Source organism: Heterodontus francisci, chromosome 10, assembly GCF_036365525.1.
Source record: "Heterodontus francisci isolate sHetFra1 chromosome 10, sHetFra1.hap1, whole genome shotgun sequence".
Lineage (NCBI taxonomy): Eukaryota > Metazoa > Chordata > Chondrichthyes > Heterodontiformes > Heterodontidae > Heterodontus > Heterodontus francisci.
The window spans coordinates 26,023,793-26,049,591 of record NC_090380.1 but is presented as its reverse complement, the minus strand read 5'-3'; the positions used below and the strand labels follow the sequence as shown (position 1 = coordinate 26,049,591).

The following is a 25,799-nucleotide window of genomic DNA, read 5'->3' as shown; positions in this document are numbered from 1 at the left end:
GAGGAAGATCTCCACTTCCTCATCAGAATCCCATTTTTAATACAGTAGCCTTGCGGAACTCCCTTTGCTTCAGCTTCTGTTAGAGCAGATTGTGCCAATTTATTTAAGTCTGGATCAACTTGCTGAGCCTTGATCGGAGAAGACTAATTGAACATTTCCTTTGAATCATCCAAATCCCCAAAGAAAGTTTCAGATATTCAGTTATTTGTCTGTGGTGCCAATTTGACCTCCAACAATGGAACTTGTTTAGCCATTACTCAGGCCACTACACATGAAGAAAAAATTCCTGGAAACTTTTCCTGCAACTGCTCTGTCTCTTTGACTTCACTTATTCTTTCTGTGACTACTGGAGAAGCTGCTACCTTCGCTCCAGCCAAATCATTCCCCAGGAATAGGTCAACTCTGTCTAAAGGCAAACCATGGACAACTCCTATGGTTACCATTCCAGACATTAGGTCACACTCCAGGTGCACCCGATACAAAGGTACAGATATATACTTGCCACTGATACCATTCACTAAAACCTTGGCATTCAGTGCGCACTTTGGTGGAAAAGTTATGGCTTTCCCCAGCAGAAGATTTTGGGTGGCTCCTGTATCCCTAAGTATAGCTTTAGGTGTACCTGCCTCACTTGAGGGATAAGGAGTTACTTTGCCTTTGGACAAGATTTCCTTATTACTCTCACGTATCTTGTTCACGTCCCCTGCACTCACAGCGGTTTTTGTACTTGGCCTTACAGCAGCAGTCAGAGAAACTTGCTGTTTCATACTCCCAGTCAGGGCCCCTTTCTCTGCATTGGCTTTGTGCACCCCAATATGTCCCATGGGTCTACCCCGCAACTTCCAGCATTCTGCACGAAGGTGACCCACCTTGTGAAAATAAGAACACTTAGGCTTTCGGACCTTACTTCCACTCTCAGCATCTTCCTTTCTGGCCTGAGGAGGAGATCCCGAGGTGCTCCCAGCTGTCCCTTCTTGTCCCCGCCAACTTACCTTCCTCTCACCCTCCCCACCTTCTATCCTTCTCAGGTTTGTGGGGTGACAAGAAAAGGGTTTAGGCTTGTAAACAAGCTCGTAATCATCAGTGATCTCAGCTGCCTGTCTGGCTGTTCAAACCTTCTGGTTCTCTACATGGGTTCTTACTAATGGAGTGAGTGAATTTTTAAATTCTTCGGGAAGAATTATTTCCTTAAGGTTCTCATACGTGGCCTCTACCTTTAGTGCCCATATCCAACGATCAAAGTTAATTTGCTTTACCCTCTCAAATTCTATATAAGTTTGCCCAGGTTGTTGCCGGAGGTTCCGAAATTTCTGCCTGTAAACTTCAGGGATTAACTCATAAGCAGTGAGAATAGCTTTTTTTGCCATCTCATAATCTGCAGAAGTCTCCTCAGAAAGCATAGCATAAACTTCATGAGCTCTGCCAATCAACCTGCTTTGCATAAGCAGTGTCCGGCTTTCCTTTGGCCACTTCATCTGTCCAGCTATCTTTTCAAAAGAAATGAAAAATGTCTCTACATCCCTTTCCTCAAACCTAGGGAGGACTCTTACAGATTTAAACAGCTCTCCACCAGGCCCTGGGCTGGAGTTAATCCTCTCCTCGCCAGAATTTTCATGAGGTCAAGGCCACCCTGTGTTTTCAGTTCTAGCTTTTAAAAATTTGAATACCCTTTCTTGCTCCCTTTCTTCTTTCTCTCTCTCTCTTTCTTTTTTCTCTCCTGCCTCTCCTCTTTCCTTTTCAAATTGTAGTTTAAGTTTTTTCATTTTTTTCCCCTGTTCATTCTCAAGTCCTTTCGTTGCCAATTCTCTTTTCTGTTCAAACTGCTTCATCTGTAACTGAATTCTAGCTAATTCAACTGAATTAATATCTGAATTGCTTTTTCCTTCTTCCAATTTCAAATGCTGTGCTATTACCTCAACTATGTCTCCTTTCCTAGCCCCTGGTTTAATCCTAACTCCAACTTTTCTGCCAATTCTTTAAGCCGAGCCTTGGTTAAGTTTTTCAAATCACACAGGGATAAATGCCCCCTCCCCAGAAAGGTCATAGCAACTGACAAATCCATTCCAGTTGTGTCAACTCTACTCTATGCACAAGAAACCTGGTGTTTTCCTTGTCGTTGGCTTTGGGTCATCCTGCACAGAGCCCCCAAATATATGTTATGACCGAGGAGGGAGGAGTGCACTGTCTTTCCCCAGTTCCACTTCTCCACAGGTCACAACATAAATTGAAATGTTTACCCATTTACTGATATTAACTTTATATTCTTTTTATTTCAGAATAAAATCCACCAACCAGGTTTCTTTAATAAATTGATAATTTTGTTGTTTATTATACAACAAGTGTTACGACTGAATGAGGAAGGGTCTCAGGCTTCCCTTTGGCCCCTTTCCTGGTTTGGCCGTAACAGGGTTTAACGCTTTAAAACAGTGTTTTAGCTTCACCACAGTGAGTCCTTACTCACTGCTCTCTAATTTTAATTGTAAATGAACACATCGGACAGGCTTTCTTAGGTTTACTCAAGAAAGGTGTAAGTTTATTAACCTTATCTCTCTAACTCAGTTAAAATTACTAAAAATATATAACACAACTACGCTAGCATGCATATGAGATAAACACGCACACAAATAGATACAGAGGAGGAGAAAGAATTAAAGGAGGAGGATTTGGATTAGTAGATGGAATTCAGTTACTGTCTTTAGTTTTGCTGTAAAGTCTTTGGTTGGACTTGCAGTCTTGTAGTTCTCACTGGGGCCCAATGCACACTTTCAATCTTGCTTCTCTGGTACCAGAAGGCTGAAGAGGTCCTCTGTCTTAAGGCTTAAGTTGCTTCCCTGGGTCCCTGGGACTTTGCTTGAGAGAGAGGGAGAGAGAGAGAGGGAGATAACTTCCTTCTCATTTGTCTTCAAATTGCAGTCTGCCTCAAACCTTTCTGTGAGGCACAATTCAAAAACAGTTCCCAGTCTGGCCAGCAGGTAAGTCACATGACCAGCTCTTTGTTTGGAACAGCATTGTCTGCAAAGGTTGTTGATTTTTCAAAGCTTACTAGACACACTAATCAGGGTGCACTCTCATTGTCTCTCTATACAACTGTTTCTTGGAATGCAAATGTGCAGCCATGTTTCAGCTGTTCAGCTCTGTGGTCCTTTCAAACAAGTTATGTTCAATGTCCAGTAAAAAGTTCAAGTCGTGTTCCATATGTCGAAATTAATATGTTTCCACTTGGCAGGTGTGGTTTCTGTCACACAAGATGTATTCAGTAAAGATGTAAAGCCTTAACACACAGATTGAAATATAAAAGTTCCCTTCTAACTCAGCCCAACAGTCTCTCTCTCTCTCTCACACACACATACATACACATGGGTTAAAGAAAAAAATAAAGTTTTCTCTGCAGAGATTGCTTTTCAAAAAAGACAAAAGACATTGGCCAAATAATTGTTAATTCTTGATGGAAATGGATAAGATATGGAATGATATCTGTTATCCCTTTTCTGTCATCCCAAATACACATAGACAGCTGTCACTGGGATCTTTTTGGAGCGGTTCTCTTCAGGTGATGTCAAGGATTAGTCTGGCAGGCTTCCCAGGAGAAATGCAGCATCAGGAGTTTCAGCTATCACACACTGGATTCTCAGAGTTTCTCAGAGAGATAGAGAAACGATGAGCTGTGTGATTCTCTCAGCAAGCTGCAAACCCAACTGACTCATAACAAAATCCGAACCAAAACTAACTCTTGACCACCATAAATTTTGACATTTCACATCTCTGTGAACAACTCTCATAGTCAGAAGGCACCTGCTGTTTACTTAATTGAAGACATGTAACTTCCAGTCAGTGTTTTTAAACAAAGTCCTTCAGTGACCTTTGAAAAAAAAAACAATGTCCAGCATCTATGGAATCACTGCAGTCCTCCAAAGGAATCTATTTCCAGCATTTTAAAGCACAAGTTCTCACAAAAAGATTTAAAAATGGAAGTACTTTCATGACAATGTAGAAAGCATGGGAGAATAGTTGATGCTGCAGAGCCTGGTCCCAATACAATGTGGATGCATGGACTCTGGACAGCCTGTCAACACTCACTGTCTAGGTTCGCACATGAAGTATGACCACTTGGAGTAAGGTAGCTTGTGGCCATGTAACAGTTATTGAGGAGAGAAAATTGTGCCAGGAGAGTGTAATTTATATTTTAATCCAATGAAGGTAAGACACTGAATAACTACTTTAATAATAAAGCATTATTAAACCTCTGGAATTAAGAGTTCTACCCAGCTGAGGCAAATACTAACATAATTGGCATCAAAGCTATTGCCTTTCAACAGAAACTAAGCTTGGAGTCTTCAGAATGCTTGTATGCCTGTTAAACTGGTGGGGGAGTAAATTTATGAGCAAGGAATTATACCATGAGAATAGATGAAGCAATTGCATAGACATATTAATAAAGGCACAACAAACATACTATTACTGATAATCAACTCAACCCAAGCATTTGGACAATGGACTGGTAAAGCAAGCAAGAGACTGCAGAATATCATAACAGGTGGCATTAGGACCAGTACTGGGGCAGGTGGGATCTGTACAAGATGTACAGGCTACACCTTAACAGGACCGGAACTAACATCCTCGCAGGGAGATTTGCTAGAGCTTTTGGGGAGGATCTAAACTAGCTTGTCAGTGGGATGGGAACCTGAGGGGTAGCTCAAATTGGAAGGAAATAAAGCTGGTAACAGGAGGTAGAAAAGTAGCAAGTGACATTAGAAGGCAGGCGAAACAAAGGCGAGCATCAATTAGGCTTAGAAGCAGAATGTCACGAAGATAAGGTTAAGGGCAGTCTACCTGAATGCACGCAGCATTCACAACAAGGTAGATGATTTAATGGCACCAATAGAGTTAAATGGGTATGATCTAATTGCCATATGGAAACATGGCTACAGGGTGACCAAGACTGGGAACTGATTATTCAAGGATATTCGACATTTAGGAAGGACAGGCATAAAGGAAAAGGAGGTGGTGTTGCTCTGATAATAAGGGATGGGATCAGTACATTAGTAAGGAAGAATCTCAGATTGGAAGAACAAAATGTGGAATCTGTTTGGGTGGAGCTAAGAAACCGCAAGGGGCAGCAAACATTGGCCGGAGTTGTTTATAAGCCACCAAACAGTTGTGGTAGTGTGGGGCATGGTATTAATCAGGAGATTAGAGAAGCATGTAGAATGGATAATACAGTAATCATGGGTGACTTCAATCTGCATATAGACTGGGTAAACCTAATGTGCACTAATGCTGTGGAGGATGAGTTTCTGGAGTGTGTTAAGGATGGTTTTCTAGAGCAGTATGTTGAGGAACTGACTAGAGAACAGGCTATTTTAGATCTAGTATTATGTAATGAGAAAGGGCTAATTAATAATCTTGTTGTAAAAGAACCTTAAGGGATGAGTGACCATAATATGATAGAATTTTACATTATGTTTGAAAGTGAGGTAGTTCAATCTGAAGCCAGGGTGTTAAATTTGAACAAACAAAGTTATGAAGGTATGAGGGGCAAATTGGCTGAGGTGGATTGGGAAAACACATTAAAAGCTATGACAGTACATGGGCAGTGGATAATTTTTAAAGAAATATTACATAGTTTACAGCAACGATACATTCCTTCAAGGCACAAAAACCCCAAAAGTAAAAGCAGTCAACCGTGGCTAACAAAGGAAATTAAGGATTGTATAAATTTAAAAGAGAAGGCCTCTGAAGTTGCCAGAAATAGTAGTAAACCTGAGGATTGGCCGGATTTTAGAATACAGCAAAGGAGGACGAAGAAACTGATAAAGAAAGGGGGAATAGAATATTAATGTAAGGTAGCAAAAAATATATAAAGGGACTGTAAAAGCTTCTCTGGTACATAAAAAGGAAACGTTTGGCTAAGACAAATGTGGGTCCATTACAGGCAGAGTCAGGAGAATTTATAATGAGGAACAGAGAAGCAAAATGATTACTTTGTGTCTGTCTTCACGGAAGAAGATACAAGAAATCTCCCAGTATTAGAGATCCAAGGGATTAGAGAGAATGAGGAATTGAAGGAAATTAGTATAAGTAAGAAAATTGCATTGGAGAAATTAATGGGGCTGAAGGTTGCTAGTCCCCATATCCTGATATTCTACATCCCAGAGTGTTGAAAGAGCTAACTATGGAGATAGTGGATGCATTGGTGATCATCTTCCAAAATTCTATAGCTTCTGGAGGGCTATGGAAGCTCAGTCATTGAGTATGTTAAAAGCAGAAATTGACAGATTTCTAAATACAATGACATAAGGGGATATGAGGACAGTGTGGGAAATAGGCATTGAAGTGGATGATCAGCCATGATCCTATTGAATAGCGGAGCAGGCTCGATGGACTGAATGGCCAACTCCTGCTCCTATGTTCCTATGATAATCAAAGTAGATAACACAGACAGCACAGAGGCAACCATAAGGAATGGTGAATGTCCATGCAATTTTAGAGGTAATTAGAAACTGCTCATCAAGCCAATTACTATGATTACTTTAAAATGAAGGAATCATAACTCCTGCTTGGAACATGAACAGCTAGGTGAATCAGCTGTTATTGGTCAATGACCATCTGAACATTGGTGGAGTAGAAGCTCTTGCTGATCATGAAAGTCATGAGAATGTACAGAATGACCACATAGATGGTATCGTCAACATACTGGAGTTAGTGAAATGTTTCTTGGATAAATTGTAGCATCTTCTCCTCTGCTTGCAGTTTTCCATGAAGAAAGTGAAGAAGAGTTTCTTGCCAGGGCAAGTACAATCACTGCCCTTAATGTATGCGTGCACAGGCAATTCATTGATACTGTCCCCTGGAATAAGCCTGAAGCTCAGTGCTGTGGTGATGACTACCACTGACAATGCCAACCTTCTTAATGCTTGTTACATTTCATCATACTGCTTCCCTCGCGAAAGTGGCCTGAAAACACAATTGTCCTCAGCCATTCTTAAGTGGATGTGCCTGGGTCTGCAGACACAACTATGTGGGTAAATAATCCATTTCCAAAAAACTCAGGAGAGGAAATACTTAATCCCGTACCCATTGCAAGAAATGAAAGATCCAGCCATACACTTTCCTCAACAACACACAACGTGCCTTCCTTTAATCACCTATTAGGGATGGGCAAGCTGAGTTACCTCTTTTTGATGATACCACCACACATTATAATATTAAAATCTTAGAGTCAGCCAACAGATTCAGCTTAGTGCCATTTGGGCAAGGAGCAATCTCCACCCAACCTCCCTGCCTCCCCTCACCTGTTCCATGGCAGCCCTGACCATCCCTTGTTCTTCAAAATAGTGCCATGGGATCTTTTATGTTCACACAGTGCCTCCATTTAACATCTCATTCGAAAGAGGTGACATGAGGAAAAACCTTTATGCAATGAGTCGTTCGTATTTGGAATGCACTGCCTGATAGGGTGGTGGATGCAGATTCAATAGTAGCCTTCAAAAGGGAATTGGATACTTGAAGGAGGAAAACATTTCGAGGGGTATAGAGAAACAGCAGGGCAGTGGGACTAACTAGATTGCTCTTTGAAAGAATTGTTGCAGACTCAATGGGCTGAAATGCCTACTTCTGTGCTGTACTATTTGATGATTCTATTCTATGATTCTATCCTGCTGGCTACCATATTTGCCTTCATCTTATTTTACTGCCCATGGAATTTGCCACAATTTGCCTTTTATCACAGAAAATGACCTGCACAGGAACAATAGAATCTGAACTGCTGTTTGGCTGTTTGCAATTGTACCAAACAGTCACTGACCTGTTACCTAGTCTTTAGGGTTATGATATCCAAAACTGGTGACACCTTATCACTATGTCCTGGTTCACCTCATCTTCTCATTTGGTGCAGTCCTACAATATGGGCCTTGGTCCTTTGCCTAAAATCCTCAATAAAAGAAAAGCTGATCCGAGCCAAGTGTTGTTCACACCCGTGGGTCTAACGAGATGTATCAAAGACAGACTTTTATTGCAAGAGACGGGATTTGACAGTAAAATTAAGCCTTTTTTGTGATCTCGCAAGAGGACTCAAGTCTCATGATTTCCTCAGAAAGTAGGTTCTCTACTCACACAAATATGAATAGTTGCTTATGGGTACATAGAACATAGAACATTACAGCGCAGTACAGGCCCTTCAGCCCTCGATGTTGCGCCGACCTGTGAAACCATCTGACCTACACTATTCCATTTTCATCCATATGTCTATCCAATGACCACTTAAATGCCCTTAAAGTTGGCGAGTCTACTACTGTTGCAGGCAGGGCGTTCCACGCCCCTACTACTCTCTGTGTAAAGAAACTACCTTTGACATCTGTCCTATATCTATCACCCCTAGGAGACTTAGAAAATATTTATTTAACTTCTGTAGGGAACACATTATAGCTATCCTGCTTATTGGAAGAGATTTGACTGCTAGGGAAGGTGCTCTGCTCTGAGTCAGCAGTGGTTGCTTTTATTGGGAGGTGGAGAAGCATGAAGTAATGCATTTGTGGAAGGCTAACAAGGCAAGGGACTGCACAATAAATGGGAGGATACAGAGAAGTGTAGAAGAACAGAGGGAACTTGGAGTGCATGCCCACAGATTCCTGAAGGTGGTTGGACAGGTGGAAAAGGTAGTCAAGAAGGCATACGGGTTACTTGCCTTTATTAGCCGAGGCATAGAATATAAGAGCTGGGAGGTTAAGCTGCAACTGTATAAAGCATTAGTTAGGCCACAGCTGGATTACTACATGCAGTTCTGGTCACTGCACTATAGGAAAAATATGATTGCACTAGAGAAGGTACAGAGATGATTTACGAAGATGTTGCCTTGATTAGAGAATTTTAGTTATGAAGAAAGGTTGGATAGGCTCAAGTTATTGTCTTTGGAACAAAGAGGAGGCTGAGGGGAGACCTAAATAAACTGCATAAAATTATGAGGGGTCCAGATAGAGTGGATGGGAAGGCTCTATTCCACTTGGTTGAGGGGTCCATAAACTAAGAGGCATAGATTTAGGGTAAGAAGTAGGAGGTTTTGAGGGGAAATTTTTTTCACCCAGAGAGTGCTGGAAATCTGGAACTCATTGCCTGAAAGGGAGGTAGAGGCAGAAACCCTCAGAACATTTAATAAGTACTCAGATATGCACTTGAAGGGCTGTAACCTAAAAGGCTACACACCAAGAACTGGAAAATGGGATTAGGCTTATTTCAGATTTCCAGCATCCGCAGTATTTTGCTTTTATTTTAGGCTGGATGGATACTTGTCAGCTGGCACAGACACAATGGGCCGAATGGCTGCCGTCTGTGCTGTAAATGTCTATGATCGCAGAAGCTGGAAGCAAATGGGCAACTGCAGTATGTTATGGCAGCATAAAGCGAAAGGGTAGGGATAAAGAATGATTACTGGGAAAGAACAGTAAACCATGGGGTGTGTGCTTAGGGAGTAACAATAATTTGTGGAGTTATTTATCAGGGTCATGCTCAATTTTAGCCCTGCACATGGTTAATGTTAGAGATCTAACTGTTCGAATATCCTCTAAAGTGAGACTGTTTGTGGATTTTGATGCTGCAATAATCTCAATTTACAGTGTATCAGACAGCAAACTAAGCCCGATATGCAGATTACACCAGCAAGCAAATTTTATCTGCTTATATGGTTTATGTGATGGCGACGGAGGATGGTATTTTCATAGAAGTGACCCATACTCTGGAGACCCAATAGGACTGGAGACCTAGTTTGACCAGTATCGATGTTGCCATTAGTTTTCCATTTGCAACTAAAAGTGCTTTTATATTTAGTGCTTTTGCAGTTCGCTTGATAAGAGAGTGACATCAGTACTTTGGCTTCCTGTGTTTACATTGTAAAACCTACTACTGTATACCAGCAATAGAATCATGGGTTGACAAAAATCTGAGTCTACCAATCAGCTGAGAGGATAAAGGGAGACAGTTTTGGTAATGCTAACCTAGGGAGCCAATGCATAGAATTCACTCGCTATTATAGGAATGTTAATCAACCTTAATTTGAAATGGAAGCAGGAAGAAAATTAAAGAGGGGAAAGGGTGCGTGGAGGTCAAGGATATTTGGTAAACTGCAGGACTAGATGGAGCTTCATATGATCTGTTAGAGATTAAATAATCCCCCACTGAGGTTTATAAACTAACTGTCAATCTATGTGCTTTATGTTTGAGAAAAAAAAAACAACTTGTGATTTTTATACCTAATATCTTGATTTTTAACAGTTTACCTCCTGATATGAGATGGTGGGATTGGTATTACTGCAAAGGAAAATAGCAATTCCCATCTTCCAGATATTAAGAAACATGACTGAAAGTCTCAGGATTTTCTTTTTAGCTTACTAAACTCAGGCCTTCTAGAGCATTTTATTTCTCAATCCAATGGTCACCAAAATGAAACTCAAAGAGGCATGAGTTAAAGTGCTGCATTAAAAGTTTGCTTTGTCCCTCTTTGCAGTAACCAAGACTACGGCTAAGGAAATGGTGGCTTTTGGACAGACTACTCTGTGCCTGCAAATTTGAATACCGTATAAAAGAATTGAATATAAAATCAATATTCAAAGGAGAGCCGAGGTCCCTGGGCGTCACATATTTGCAGACCTACCCTCAGCTCAAGATGTAGGACAAAATTCTAGGAAGCACCCTCTCCAACACCAGTTCCCTGCCCATCCCCACCCCAAGACACTCATGCGAGTTCCAGGAGACCACAGTAACACATGAGCCTCCCTATCTCTAGCTATCTTTTATAACTTGAAATATCCTCTTTTCTCAGGAAATAGTTCAGCTCAAAGGATTGTGGTGAATGCATATTCACCACATACTTTGGTAATCTGAGTGAGATACCTCCTTAACCATTTACTCATGTATTTTATTATAATCTTGCACTCAAGTTCGCCCATCTCTAACCATTTCAAATAACCTACCAACAGGACAGAATCTGTACCCTCCATTATTTTAAAACCTTAATTACATTCATTGAAGTTGCTGCTCAGCCCTCTTTGGCTTGTGGTCTTCATATCCCAATACAGACACAGCTTTCAACCAATACGTGTGTTTTGTGTAAAACCACTGCAGTAATGAACCAGCACTACGAAGCACTAGTATTTTATGCAACTCATTCCCAATCTACTGAAGTGAGGAGTGGTGAGGTGCCAGCTTGATACACCTGCAATGTCCCTGATCTTAAGTGAGGTATTTACAAGACGGCAATGAATGGAGGCAAGGAAAGTTGATCACACTTATCCATTTTCTAAATCGCTGGTTACAAAACAGCAGTAACATGAACAAAAGTAGGTAATTCAGCACCTCTAGCCTGTTCTGTCATTCAATTAGATCTGTATTTTAACATGGTTCTATATCCCTAATGCCTAGCAATGATTTATCAATTTCAGTTTTGACCTTTTCAATTGATCTCAAAAGCCTCAACAGCTTTTGGGAGTTGCAGTTCCAGATTTTCATTACCCTTTGTATGAAGAATTGCTTCATACATCATACCCTTGATTTAACAGCATCTGATTAGCAGATGAAGTAATAAGGGTGGGCACAACAGGGGTGTGGGGTGTGGATGGAGAGATCATGTGGAAAAGCACATATAATTCAGATACCTATCCAGCTGTGAGACACCTGCCATTTGCACCATGACTTTCCACAATAAGCTTGTCAGCTGACTAGGTAAAACAACTGGGGACTGTGCTACAAAATTTCCATTGTGCCATCCAAACAAACATTTATAGCAGCTACTGCCATATCTGTCATATGGAGCAACCCATGCGATAACGGAGGAAGCTAATTGTTGGGGGTGGATGAAGAATATCATGGGCCATCAAAGTGGCAAAATACAATAGATTATGCTATATAAGGCAACCTTTGAAGCCTGCAAATATCATTCCAAAAACAGAGGTCGACATTTGCAGAGTATAAAACTTGATCCGCCGTTGTGGGTGGTTGCCATTTTGAAATGTGAAAAAACATAACAGTGGTAATTCACATCAAAGCAATATGACGCAGTTTATTGTATAAAGTAATTCTACAAAAATACCTTTAACCACAATCAAAGAGGTTTAAAACCCATAAAATTAATTGTCTTCAGCAACTGACGTAAAGAGTTCATCGAATTCATTCTGAGTCACTTTGGTTATGGCATCATCGTAAGGATCCCACTCTGGATCTTTTTTAAAAATGTTCATTCATGGGATGTGGGCGTCACTGACTAGGCCAGCATTTATTGCCCATCCCTAATTGCCCTTGAGAAGGTGGTGGTGAGCTGCCTTCTTGAACCGCTGCAGTCCATTTGGGATAGGTACACCCATAGTGCTGTTAGGAAGGGAGTTCCAGGATTTTGACCCAGCGACAGTGAAAGAACGGTGATATAGTTCCAAGTCAGGATGGTGTGTGATGTGGATGTGGTGCTTTCATTTTAACATCATCCCTCCACAACAAATCATCTTCCTCTCCATTCATTGCACTGGATATTCCACACTTTTTGAACGATCTGAGGACAGTTTGTGCATTAATAGCATCCTATGATTTGATGTTGAAACCACACTAAAACATCAAGCAGAGCAACATGCATATTTCCACTCTTTGTGAAGGTTTTTTCTCCGTCAACCATCCACCTGTTCCATTCAGCACAAACATGATCCTTGAATGGCTTGTTGAGGCACACATCCAAAGGTTGAACTATAAATGTTAGACCCTCTGGTATAACTGCAATGTGGATGTTATTTTTTACAGGCACCTTTTGATCTCATCAGTTATAGGGGTCTGAACAAAGGGATATAGACAGGTTAAGTGAGTGGGCAACAAGATGGCAAATGGAGTATAATATAGGGAAGTGTGACGTTGTTCATTTTGGTCGTAAAATTAGAAAAGCAGAATTTTTTTTAAAAGGTGTGAAACTGGTAGATGTTGATGTTCAGAGAGACTTGGGGGTACTCGTACAAGGAACACGCAGAGTTAACATGTGGGTGCAGCAGGCTATTAGGAAGGCAAATGGCCTGTTGGCCTTAATTGCAAGGGGATTGGAGTACAGGAATAAAATTGTACAGGGCTTTGATAAGATCGCACCTGAAATACTGTGTGCAGTTTTGGTCTCCACATTTAAGAAAGGATATACTTGCACTGGAGGCAGTGCAGCGAAGATTTACTAAATTGGTCCCTGGGATGAGGGGGTTGTCCTATGATGAGATGCTCAGTAAATTGGGCCTACATTCCCTGGATTTTAGAAGAATGAACAGCGATCTAATTGAGATATACAAGATTCTGAAAGGGCTTGATAGGGTAGAAGCTGAGAGATTGTTCCCACTAGTCAGGGAATCTAGAACACAGGAACACAGTCTCAGGATAAGGGGCCAATCATTCAGTACTGAGATGAGCAGAAATTACTACACTAAAAGGGTTGTGAACCTTTGGAATTCTCTACCCCCCAGAGGTTGCGGATGCTCCAACATTGAATACATTTAAGGCTGGGATAGATAGATTTTTGGTCTTGCAGGGAATCAAAGAATGGGCGGCACAGTGGCGCAGTGGTTAGCACTGCAGCCTCACAGCTCCAGGGACCCGGGTTCGATTCCGGGTACTGCCTGTGTGGAGTTTGCAAGTTCTCCCTGTGTCTGCGTGGGTTTTCTCCGGGTGCTCTGGTTTCCTCCCACAAGCCAAAAGACTTGCAGGTTGATAGGTAAATTGGCCATTATAAATTGTCACTAGTAGAGGTAGGTGGTAGGGAAATATAGGGACAGGTGGGGATGTTTGGTAGGAATATGGGATTAGTGTAGGATTAGTATAATTGGGTGGTTGATGTTTGGCACAGACTCGGTGGGCCGAAGGGCCTGTTTCAGTGCTGTATCTCTAATCTAATCTAATCTAATCTAATGTGGGGAGTGGGCAGGAAAGTGGAATTGAAGCCCAAGATCAACCATGATCATATTGAATGGTGGAGCAGGCTCAATGGGCCATATAGTCTACTCTGCTCCTATTTCTTGTGTTCTTGTGAACATGTCCCACACTAATAGGCTGCATTCTTTACGTAGACCACCAGAATGCAGTTTTCACACATTTTTGATCCATAACTTCCCTACATCCTCATCCTTCCAGTCGCTGTCATGTACATGCACAAAATCTCCTGGAGGGCACTTGATGTTTGGCATGGTTTTACATTTGAAAATTACCATAGGCTTTAACTTCATTCCACCAGCCATGCAGGCTAGTACCACTGTGAATCTTGTCTTTTTATGTCCTAGAGTTTTCACTAGAATCGTTCCCAAACCTTTACACTCCACAGTTCTGTTGTTAGGCACATTGAAATTCATGGGCATTTCATTCATGTTGCCAATGTGGCATAATGGGTATTTTTTCCCCGCTGTCTGATGAAGAATTGCTGGAAACTGGTAACTTTAGCATAGAGGTCTTTTGGTAGTGTTATGACCAGGTGAGAAGAGGGTGTCAGACTCCCCTCTTGCCCCTTCCTCTTATTTGACCACAACAGGGTTTATTCCCTTTAAACAGTGATTGTGCTTACCACCTCTGAGTGTTTTACCTTTTTCCTTTACTGTGATTGCGAAAGAACCAATTGGACCGGTTTTCCCAAGTTTAAGCAAGAGGTAAGTTTATTATACTTAACACTGCACGCTGATTTAAAAATACACTACACATTCACATGAGAATCACACACCACAACTAGATTACAGGAAGGAAAATAGATTTTGTGGTTGGATTAAAGTCCAGAATAAATGGAACTTAAATACAGTCTGTAAATCCAGTAGTCCTCGGCTGAAGCTGTATTCTTGAAGCTCTTGGTTGCTCAAAGTGTATTTTGACTGGCTTGCTTTGCTCAGGGTTTTCCTGAAGGCAGAATCTGTAGTTGGTTCTCTTCCCCTGGTTGCTGGCTGTAGCAGTCTGTAGGCTTGGAGGATCCACCAGTTGCAGACGGTTTTCACTTGATGTTTTCTGGGAGGAGAGAGGGGAGCAGCAGCCTTCTCAGCTACTGTCCACTTGGTTACTGCTAGTCTGCTGTCTGTGTCACAAAACTTCTAGTTTCTTCAGATATGAACAGGCAGTCACATGGTTCTCTCACTCCCCTTTGTTTTTAATGAGGTCCGAAGTCTAAAACCCCAAATTCCTCTTAGATGGGCGTTGTCAGAGTTTACTCCCCTGAGGAACGTCTCCACTTATGAATGCCTCAGGATGATTTTGAATGGCTCGCTAACGAGGATGATCCGGCCAATCTACTCAGTTAGCCAAAGCATTGTTCTGGCTGGGTTTTTTGTTAGACTTTTTGTCTCCAGTTCAGTCTCCTGGTGTTTCAGATATAAATGGCAGTGGCCAGCTTGGCTGCTAGTTTAAAAAAAAAGATACTGTAGGTTTTTTTCCCATTAAAAGTCTAATGCAAGTTTCCAACTAATGAAATTAATATTTCTCATTTGGCATATAGGGTTTTCCTGATAGTAATCTCTGAACAATCTTGGTCTTTCGTTGCAACACTAGACCATAAAGCAACTACACCAACTAGATGTTCCTCTGAAATCTTTGCTGGACTTGGCCTTTGATTTGGCTCATTTAAGTACATATATACGCATTGCATTTCTGTAACCGTTCTGACGATTTGAGGACCCATTCCGATACATGCTTCTCAAGATCAGGCCAGTGACTAGTCCGCTCTCATGGGGCATTTGGCCTTGGGCATCTTCTTTCTTCTTCTGCTCTCTCACCAGTTTTTCACTAACACCGAATTCCCTCACTGCAGCACCGTTATTTCAGGACTTAGCAAATGTTATGGCTTTTAGTTTGAAACTTCATTTGTTTTGCTGGAAGACCCATTTCTCTACATTGTTCGCCACACAGTCTCTGCTGTGTGTGGGCGTGCCTTAAACTCCCGTGCATCTTTGCAACACGACCGGTGTTGCCTGTTTGATCATTTGCGTCCAGTTATAAGGTAAGTAAAACATGCATTTGCGGGGTGAAAAATTGAGGCCGACTACTAATGCGAGAATAGGATGTCATGGCTGAAAAGCGAGGGGTGGGGGGGAAATCGACTTATATGCTGAGTATAAGGAAAAGCTTGATTTTTGGAGCTGGAAAAATGGGGTCATCTTGTACACTGTGATGTACAGTAGTGATCAATAGCACAAATATCAAAAAAGTGGATGTCAACAGCTTAAAAGAGTCCAAAAACTTGAGACTGAAAAATCTGATCAAAACATTAAGTGGCAAATGACTGTACGGAAGCCAGGTCTAACATTGTGTGTAGGGTGCGAGAACACAACAGTTAGGCAACAAGATGGCAGCACTGATACTCTGTGATCCCTTTCCTGGAAGTAGTATCCAAGGTGACAGAGATATCACAGATGACACACAAATTAAATGCATTAAGTCTCATTTGCTAACTTCTCCCTTTTGAAACAGCAAACTGTGATGATGGCATTTGTGGCAAGTGGGTTGAGAAGCCAGAAAGAAACAGATAAAAAAGCAAGGGTAGAAGAAATGAAGAGAGAAACAAGTAGAAAAAAGACAGACAACTTGTAATCCAGAAGAATAGGGTAATGCCCTGGGAACACAGGTTCAAATCCCATGTAGCTGATGGAATTTAAATTCAACTAATTAATAAAAATCTGGAATTGAAAGCTAGTCTCAGCAATGGTGCCATGAAACTATCATTTGTCCTAAAAAGCTATCTGGTTCACTAATGCCCTTTAGGGAAGGAAATCTGCCGTCCTTAGCCAGTCTGGCCTACATGTGACTCCAGATCCACAGCAAAGTGGTTGACTTCTAACTGCCCTCTGAAAAGGCCTAGCGAGCCACTCAGTTGTCAAAGGGAATGAGAGATGAGGAACAAATGCTGGCCTTGCCAGTGACACCCAGATCCCATGAAAGAATAAAAATAACTATATTAAAGCCATATTTCTAATGTGCTGCAGGGTGCTGTATTAAAAACACAAGTAATAGGATCGGGAGTAGGCCATATGGCCCCTTAAGCCTGCTCAGCCATTCAATAAGATCATGTATGATCCTTGACCTCAACTCCCGCTCGATCCCTTGATGCCCAAAAATCTATCAACCTCAGTCTTGAATATACTCAACGTCCGAGCATCCATATCCTCAGGGATAAAGGAATCTAAAATTTCACAACCCTCTAAGTGGAGACATTTCTCCTCATCTCACTCTAAAATGGTCAATCCTTTATCCTGTGACTATGATCCCTAGTACTAGACCCTCTAGACTTGAAAACAGCCTCTCAGCATCTACCCTGTCTAGCCCTTTTAAGCATTTTATATGTTGCAATGAGATCATCTCTCATTCTACAAAATTCGCGAGTATTGGTCCATCCAATTCAATTGCTCCTCACAGGACAGCCCTCTAGAAATCAATCTAGCAAGCCTTCACTGCACCTCCTCTCCAATGGCAAGTATATCCTTCCTTAGGTAAGGAGACCAAAACTGTACACAGTATTCCAGGTGCAGTCCACCAAAGCTCTATATAACTGCTGCAAGACTTGCTTACTCTTATACTACCACCCCCTTGCAATAAAGGCTAACATACCATCAGCTCTGCTTTCACAGCAAGGATTCACATTTTCACCATCTGCTCATTATGTAAAGTCAGGATCCACGCTTGGCATTCAAAGGCAATTTCTTGCCAGCCTCCCAGCCCCAGCATGGGTTCTAATAGTTAAATATAGCTGGCAAGGTAGTTCTTTCCAATCACTCAAATCAGAATGGAGGCATCGGGATTTCTTTTCGGTTCCTTTTTATTACAGCCAATGCCCATCTTCCTCAGAGCGAGATCATCTCGCCCAGTTAATAGCTGATTGGCTGAAAGTGCCACTTCCTCTAGTTACCAGCGGACACAATTCAGTCGCTTGAACAATGACTGAAGAGACTCAGTCCTTTACAGCAGTTGTATTGGTAGTAACAGTTGGATTTGGATTAAAGCACCATACCCTGCGGTCTGTGTGCTGGATCCAGCTGACCAATTTCAATCAAATGTGTGTGTCTGGTGTGAATCAACACTTCAAGCATGTAGCTAACTTGTGAACCAATCTTGACAGCTGAGTATTCCAGTTCAAATTCTTGTTGAAAAGTCATTACAGATTACTCAACAGTAAGTGAAAAGTAATTTAAGCTATCAACTCTGTCTGAACTACAGTGAGCTCTGAAAATGTGCTGCCACAGATGCTAGAGGTGAATACAGCTTGTCTAGACTGCTGAATTATGGCAGTGTGCTGTTACAAAGAAAGATACATCTATTCAGCTTGCTGTTTAATTGGCTTTATTATAGGAGTGTGCTCATAGATTGGTTTCCTTGGGTTGGTAAGGGCATGATGACGACTCAGATGTCAAAAACAAATCAAGTGCAATGATTTCAGATGGAGACGGGTCAGCTCCCATGATGCACAATGCAGGTCAACATACTCAAAATACTGCCAGCCATCGCATGGGAAAGGGAGAGGACTACAGTTAATTGTTCTAAAACATTACGTGAATAGCTCACCACAGTGAGATTATCTTCTTCCACTGTTGCATGATTAAAAGGCACAGTTGAGACATTCATTACAGCTGGTGACTCTTAAGCATTCAGGTACTTTGCATGGTGCTTGATATGGTCTCCGAAAAATGTAGCAATGAAGTAGTAACTGTGGTCATAACCCTGCAGAAAGCAAAGCATGAAACTGTTAAAACCATACAGAGATGTTGATATGGGATAAAGATCCATCATTTTTTTCTGCCTAATCTGGACCCTGGACACACTTGCCTCCTGAAGCCGAAAAACAACAGGTATTTTCTTGTCAGTACAAGCTGTGATGAAGTTATCGGGCAGTAACTGTCCTGCAGCCAGGAACTGATCGTCCTTTCCTTGGTCAATAAGTATATCCAGTAGAGGTCCTGAATAGGTTCCTACCAGGCAGGTGGCATCATAAGCCTACAGGGAACAGAGAAGTTCCATAATTTAACAGCAACATATAACACAGTCAAAGACTGAACAGAAGTGGCTCATCTGCTTGCTTAAAAACACCTTTGATACTTGCTCCCAGTTTTTAATATAGGAGACTCACAGTGATCTGTACAGTTTGCAACCACAGGAAATCCAAACATATGGCAAGAATTGTTTTAAAAACAATTTTCTAGGTTATTTTTAAGTCTTAATAGCAATTTAGCCATAAGCAGCACAGGAGTTTCTACATGTTTAATGGTATATGAGTGACTTATGGTGCAGCAGGGTTAATAGTGAACTGAGAGGACTCATCTAGTATTTCTGGCAGAACCCATAAAGTGCACTGACATGGCACAGTCTTGTGTCAGTCAGCCCTGAAACACAGTATTGGGATTTCTCCATTGATAATGTATGGTTTTGGCAGTTTTAGGACTCTCTCAACTTATAAGATGCAGGAAAGTATTTTTTTCTTTAAAACTAAAAAAAAAGTCAATAAAGAATTAAAAAATGCACATAAAAAGAACTGGGTGCTGATAGGTTAACAGAAAGGCACCACTTAGCTGCTACAGGTTGCCAGTACAAATTCAGAACAGGGCGAGGTGGTTCGCACTAGAGGTCCTGGGTTTGAATCCTCACTCCAGTGGCTGTATGAGCCCTACATGGTGAGTTTGGTCCGTGTAACCCACCCTCAGAGAAGAAGCACCTGCAAGTTCAATACAAACTGCCAGCCTCACTCACACAAGCTACAAAGATGGCTGATATGGGAATGAAAAAGAATTGCATTAGCATGGACAGTGGAAGCTTGGTTCAAGGAACAGTTAGCATTATGGACTGTGCAGTACTCGAGCAGGGAGTACAATGGGGATGGCAAAAAGGTAAAAGTGTTACATTGTCCCAGTATAGAAATACCCTCACCTTCTTAAGGAGAAAAATTCAAACTGAATTTAAAAATAAATCATAAATTTCCTACTAATAATATAAGCCTACCTCCCATTTGCTTTTATCAGAGCCCAGATATCCAGTAAATGCCTTCTGGCCCCAAGGGCACTGTACAGGGTTGCAGATAGGAGCGAGTGCTGACACAGACTGTCCGGATGTTATTAGGGATCATAAGCAAAAATATGAATTAATAGTTCATCTCACTTCTCAATACTGTCGCACGTACATCATAGAGTGATTCAGTCTACAAATTCCAATATTGGATTACCAAACTTTTTGTTGCTTTTGAAATTAACATATAATCTACATTTCACAGGCATAAATTATAATTTAACAAAACTAAAAGTGCATAGAAACTTTTTTTTAATTTGTGGGTGTGGTTAAACAAGGCTGGTGTGAAAAGGGAAAAAGTTTTTTTTTTAATATAGGTTTTAATTGTTAACATCACCATTTCCCTAGAATATTCTGCAGGGGAGGGAAATATAAGCACACATTACAAAATGACGTCATGTGTTTTTAGCTTACTTTATTCTATGCGCAACAAAAAAAAACTTTTTCTTAAGTAAGCAAGAGCTGATGGGGAAGGAAATTTCGTAAACTCATTCCAGCATGCAGCAGGAGTTGGACCACAGTCAGGCCTGGATTGACAATGGTTGGTAACACACACGCCATGTAAGTGCCAGGTAATGACCATCTCCAATAAGAGAAAGCCCAACCATCAACAGCACCTTCAATATCTTCACCACAGTTCCACCACTGGCAACAGGGTGTAATTACCACGTGATACGTTTACATAGGCAATTTCCATTCTAAATGTGGACATTAGAATTTATTATAGAAATACAGAAAAATAAAGACTGAATGTTTGACTTTAAAATGGATGTTAAATTATGTCTGCTCCCTCTTCCAATTATTCCTGGCCCTTTATCCCTTCACCTCAAGACTAATCTGGTCTTGACTCCCTATGTGCTAGAGAATGACTAGAAATTGATTAGACAAATAAACATACATATATATAAACATATATATAAAAAAAATACACAGGGCATTTACACAGTTATCTATGGACAGAGAGAAAAAAATAGAGACATATATATAGTGTTATGAATGCTGGACTTTGTAAGATGATTATGTTTCAAAAACTGAGATTTTTAAGAGTTTAAGATGGAGTCTGAGAAGTCAGGTGACCTCACATCCACTCTGTTCAAGGATAAGACAGAAATCTTGATTTCCAGGACAACAGAGAACACAGATCAAAGACCTTTTTTTGAAAACAGCGACTGCAGGGGTATAACATCTGAAGAAAAATGGGTTGCAACCCCCAGACTTTCGAAATGTAAACAAGGATTCAGTGATTCTGAGGATGCAAATGTACCAGGCAGCTGTTAACACCAAAAAGCAATGGAAGGCCCAGGTGGCTGTGAACCAAACTTCTGTTCTTTGCATATTGGAAAAAGACAGCCTGCAATTGACATTTGATTCCAGATAAATTTAACGGATTTTGTGCAGGCAGCCAGGCTATAAGAAAAGAACAGTGGTGGCAGCCTCAGAGCAGGCTGTAAGAAAGACAACCAGCGGTGACAGTCGAGAGAGAGAGAGAGAGGCGGCGCGAGGGGGGGCGGGGGAAAGCGAGGGGCAGCGAGAGAGCGAGAGACCTGCTCTCGGAAGCCTGATTCTTCGCAGCTTTTTCGTTGTCTTGAACCTGTTTTGAAAGTGGATGTTTGCGGAGAACTAAAAGTCCAACAGGATCACCTCATTCACGTACGGCCCAGTCTGAAGTGCTTGGAGAAGTGAGCGACGAGGACACTGATTTTGAAAAGGTCTGGGACAACCATCCAGTGCAACTGGGAGGAGTTTGGGACTTTTAACCACAAAGATTCTGCCATCAGAGAGGACAGTGTAACGTATAAGTGTGGTGTGAGGTTTTCGAGTATTCTAACAAGTAAAGAAAACAGCTTTCTTTGTAATTTTGGGTATCAGTTACTTAAAGTATTATTTAGGCAATGAGGATTTCTCTTAGTTTACTTGTTATAATAAGTCTTAAAACGTGAAATCTAGTCATGTAATTCTTTAAATTGGTCTGGGGGGGGGGGGTCATAGCTCGTTTTTAATGTTAATGGTCTCAGAGGTCGTAACAGTAGATACAGGTATATATGACCATAGAGAGAAATCTTCCCCATGGCAAGTCAGAATAGTGTGATGAAGAAAGTGAAAGAGGAAGTGTGCTTCTCCAGTCTCGCAACATAACTGAAGTCCCTCATCCCTGGCATAATTCTGGTAAATCTCTTCTGCACCCTCGCCCAGGCCTTGATATTCCAACATTAAAGAACTTATGGTTACATTACCATGTCTGTGGCTCTCTCCTTATGGTAGCAACAAGGTCATTTCCTGAGGGGGCAAAAATCTAGCTCAATGAAATACTTTTGTTTCTACTTTCATTGTCTTTTCCAATTCTCCTATACTCCATAATTCCTTTGTTTTTGATATTCAGATTTATTCTTGCACAGCTTATACAGAGATATATACACATAAGACAGTAAGTGATATGAAAAATGTAAATCCCGAATATTAGATCAAATTAAAACGTCAGTAGGATAAGCTTGCACAAGTCCAGACTAGTGAAAGGAAATTTAGAAATTATGTCAGGAGGTTCTTCATAAAAGAGTGATCAATGCATAGAACGCATCTATTGGAGCTCAAGTGGAAGGAAAGATTTCAAATCATTTAAAGATTTAAGTTCTAACTATCATGTGAACAGTTTTGCCCCAATTGTTTGGAACAGACGCTGCTTTTCAGATTGTTAGTTACATTCATCTCAGCGGCCATCCTCAATCAGATATTTTATAAATGTAGGAAGAGTCATTTCCACTGGTTGGGAAGTCATAAGAGGTCATCACTGAAAGACTGGGAAGAGAAGTTAGGAGATTTAAGAGAAAAGTAAGTAACATTTAAAACAGAGGAACATAAAGGACTGAAGGGAACAAGCAGGACAGTGGTATTAGATTGTTCTAGTTAAATATGAGCTGAATAGCCACCTTCTGTGCTGCAGCTTTTGGTTCTATAGATTCCAAATTAAACTCAGTCGTCAGCAATCTTTTGAATTTTGGATCATTTAGTTCAGTAGATACATAACTCATATGTTTCCCCATACAACAGGTAATGCACCATCTGCAATGAAGTCAGAAGCATGACTGTGGAAGTAATATCTAAAACTACTGTTACACAGGTGTAATATTGCAGTACCTTTGTCATACCTAGAGTAAGCAAGCACCCCATGGTATTAAACTTCAGAAATCATGATGCTGTATGTATTTATTTGTATTCTAACCCATCTACTAGTGTCCAGGAGTGTTTGTACCTTATATTTTCCAGGGTTTCTCAAAGCACAAATTAGAGCCCCATGACCACCCATTGAGTGACCAAAGATGGACATCTTCTCAGGATTGACAGAGAAATTAGCATTTATAAGACGAGGCAACTGAGGAGGGAAAAAAAAAGTAATTAGAAAATGTAACTGCATCAACCAACATCACAGTATGGTCAAACACACAAAAACAAAAAAAAAAATCACACAGACAAAACCAACATTCGTAGCCACGCTTTTGAAAAGGATCTTTTAACAATTCACTCTTGTTTATATAGAAATCTTTAGTTTTTGAGCACAACACAAGCATGTAAGGGAGCTTTCAGTTCCCAAACCCTGGCTCTTTATATTGATTTTATTAAAGGGGTGGTCACAGAGATGGTAGTCTTGAGAAAAGTTTAACGCAGGGGTGTCCAACCTTTTCACTTGGGGGCACATTATTATTTTTGTCCTACATAGGGGGCCGGTGAGTAAATTTTGGAAAGATAAAGGCAGAAAAAATTTATTTTACTATTAATCAAAGCAACAAAAAAAATGTGCATTTTTGTGAATAAGCTTTAAATGGGGAGACTAATTTATTAACTTACTTTCTCTTCACTGTCTTGAACAATCATTTAGTGAGATACATGGCATTGTTTTTGCTTGCAGAAGTAGACAATGTTAGCCCGCAAATTTCAGGTAGCGATGCACAGTATTCCGGATAGATGGCCATCTGCCAGGAGTGATCTTGATCACTGTCTCTCTTCCCCCTGCCTCCCTCCCCCTCCCTCTGTCGCTGTGCGTCTTTGTCCCTCTCTGTCTGTGTGTTTGTATGTGTGTGTCTCCCCCTCCCTCTATGTTCTCCCCCCACTACCGTTCCTGGGGCCCGGTTACCCCAGCACCCTGCTCCGAGGGTCAGCGCCTGGGCTCTGCCGCCTCCTCCTCAGTGATGGTGGCAGAGCCTGGGGACTGGTCTGTATGCAGGCAGAGCCAGTGCTGGGCATGGGGCCGGAGCTCAAGTCCAGGAAAGCCACACTGGAAATGGAGTTCTGGTACCAGCAGACATGCAGCTCAGCCTGGGCAATGTCATGTTACTAAAGGGACCAGAAAGAACATCAGGTACTGAAGAACATCTGTCATCTTGGTAAAGCAGGACATGCGCAGTGAGGCTCCTCCGCCATATCAGTAAAGAAGCAGTAGGTATTGTCAGTCACAGAAAGTTCTGACAGGCTGGAAGAAGCCAATGGCGGATTTCCGATGGGAATTTCTCATCCTTGTTGGGTTGGATGGAAACCTTTGGCGGGCCATATGTTGGACAACCTGGCTTATAGTGACATTAACTGGTTGCAAAACAGCACCTTCCAAACCCACAACCTCTATTACCTAGAAGAACAAGGGCAGCAGATGAACGGGAACACCACCACCTGCAAGTTCCCCTCCAAGGCACACATCATGGGTTGGATTTAATGGGCCCCCCTGGAGATGGGCTAGGAGACTGGGCTTTAGAATTGCAGCAGGAGGCAGGGGGGGCCAAGTGCCTGTTGCCATCCTATCGCACTCCAATTAAGTTGGGGCAGGAAAGGCCGACGATGGCCTTCCAGCCCAGAAGCCAATTGAGGTCCTTAAGCGACCTATTATTAGTCAAATAAGGGCCTCTTTCTGCCACTGTTGGAATTAAGTCAGTGGCGGGGGAAGTGGAAGGCCTCAGCCAAGGTGGCAGGTCGCCCAGTGAAATGAGGCAACCTCCCTGTGGTCTTGAAAGGGGCGGGGGGGGGCAGGGCTCACCTCTGTGGGAAACACCTCCTTGTACACCACCTCACCCCTGCACACATCACCCTCCCTCCCCCATCGCTGGGGCGTGCCAGAGTGGCCCCAGCGACCCCGTCTGATTTGCCTGAGATCTAGAGCTCCAGCGATGGGCCTGGTATCTTCGTATGTTCCAAGGCCTCCTGTAGTACTGGCAGTGGCCACCACTCCCAGTGTGGCTACCAATACTACTCAGCTGTTGGCCCTCCAATTGGCCAGCAGCTCTTGGGGCGGGATCCTCCTGCTTAAAGGGATGGGGATCCCAGTGCCGGGCAGTTAATTGCCCGAGCGCTGTTAAATAGAGCTGGGGGACTCTGAATGGCCGAAGAGGGGCTCTCACTGCCTTTTCGGCCAGGCGCCGGGAGCCCTGCCAGCTCCTTTAAGTCCAGCCCCATCTGTGTGTTTAATTATATGCAGATGGAGGGCATTAATTAAGGTTTCATTCGAACACATATAAAGAAACACTTAACTGAAACTGGGGTGTGGTCGAGTAGGAGGTGTATGCTTATAACGTATCACTCTGTAAATAAATGTTAGACTGAATACAGATTGGCTCCAGAACTATCCTTCCACTGGCTTTCTGGAATAGAACACCATCCTGACTTGGAACTATATTGCTGTTCCTTCATTGCTGCAGGGTCAAAATCCTGGAACTGTCTTCCTAACAGCACTATGGGTGTACCTACACCAAATGGGCTGCAGCAGTTAAAGGCAGCAACTCACCACCACCTTCTCAAGGGCAATTAAG

The 25,799-nt window shown here is 41.8% G+C and overlaps 1 protein-coding gene across 2 annotated transcripts in view; it reads right to left on the bottom strand.

The window, feature by feature from the left end:
* Positions 1-18,283: 18,283 nt before the first annotated feature.
* esd (esterase D/formylglutathione hydrolase) overlaps positions 18,284-25,799 on the bottom strand; it is a 30,220-nt gene continuing 22,704 nt past the window's right edge. For both annotated transcript variants that reach the window (XM_068040282.1, XM_068040283.1), the window contains exons 6-9: positions 23,261-23,380; positions 19,951-20,049; positions 18,784-18,951; positions 18,284-18,678 (exon numbers count right to left, since the gene is read on the bottom strand). In XM_068040282.1, coding sequence (XP_067896383.1) covers positions 18,598-18,678; positions 18,784-18,951; positions 19,951-20,049; positions 23,261-23,380 — 468 coding nt within the window. In that variant the 3' untranslated portion in view covers positions 18,284-18,597. The remainder of the gene's footprint in view (positions 18,679-18,783; positions 18,952-19,950; positions 20,050-23,260; positions 23,381-25,799) is intronic.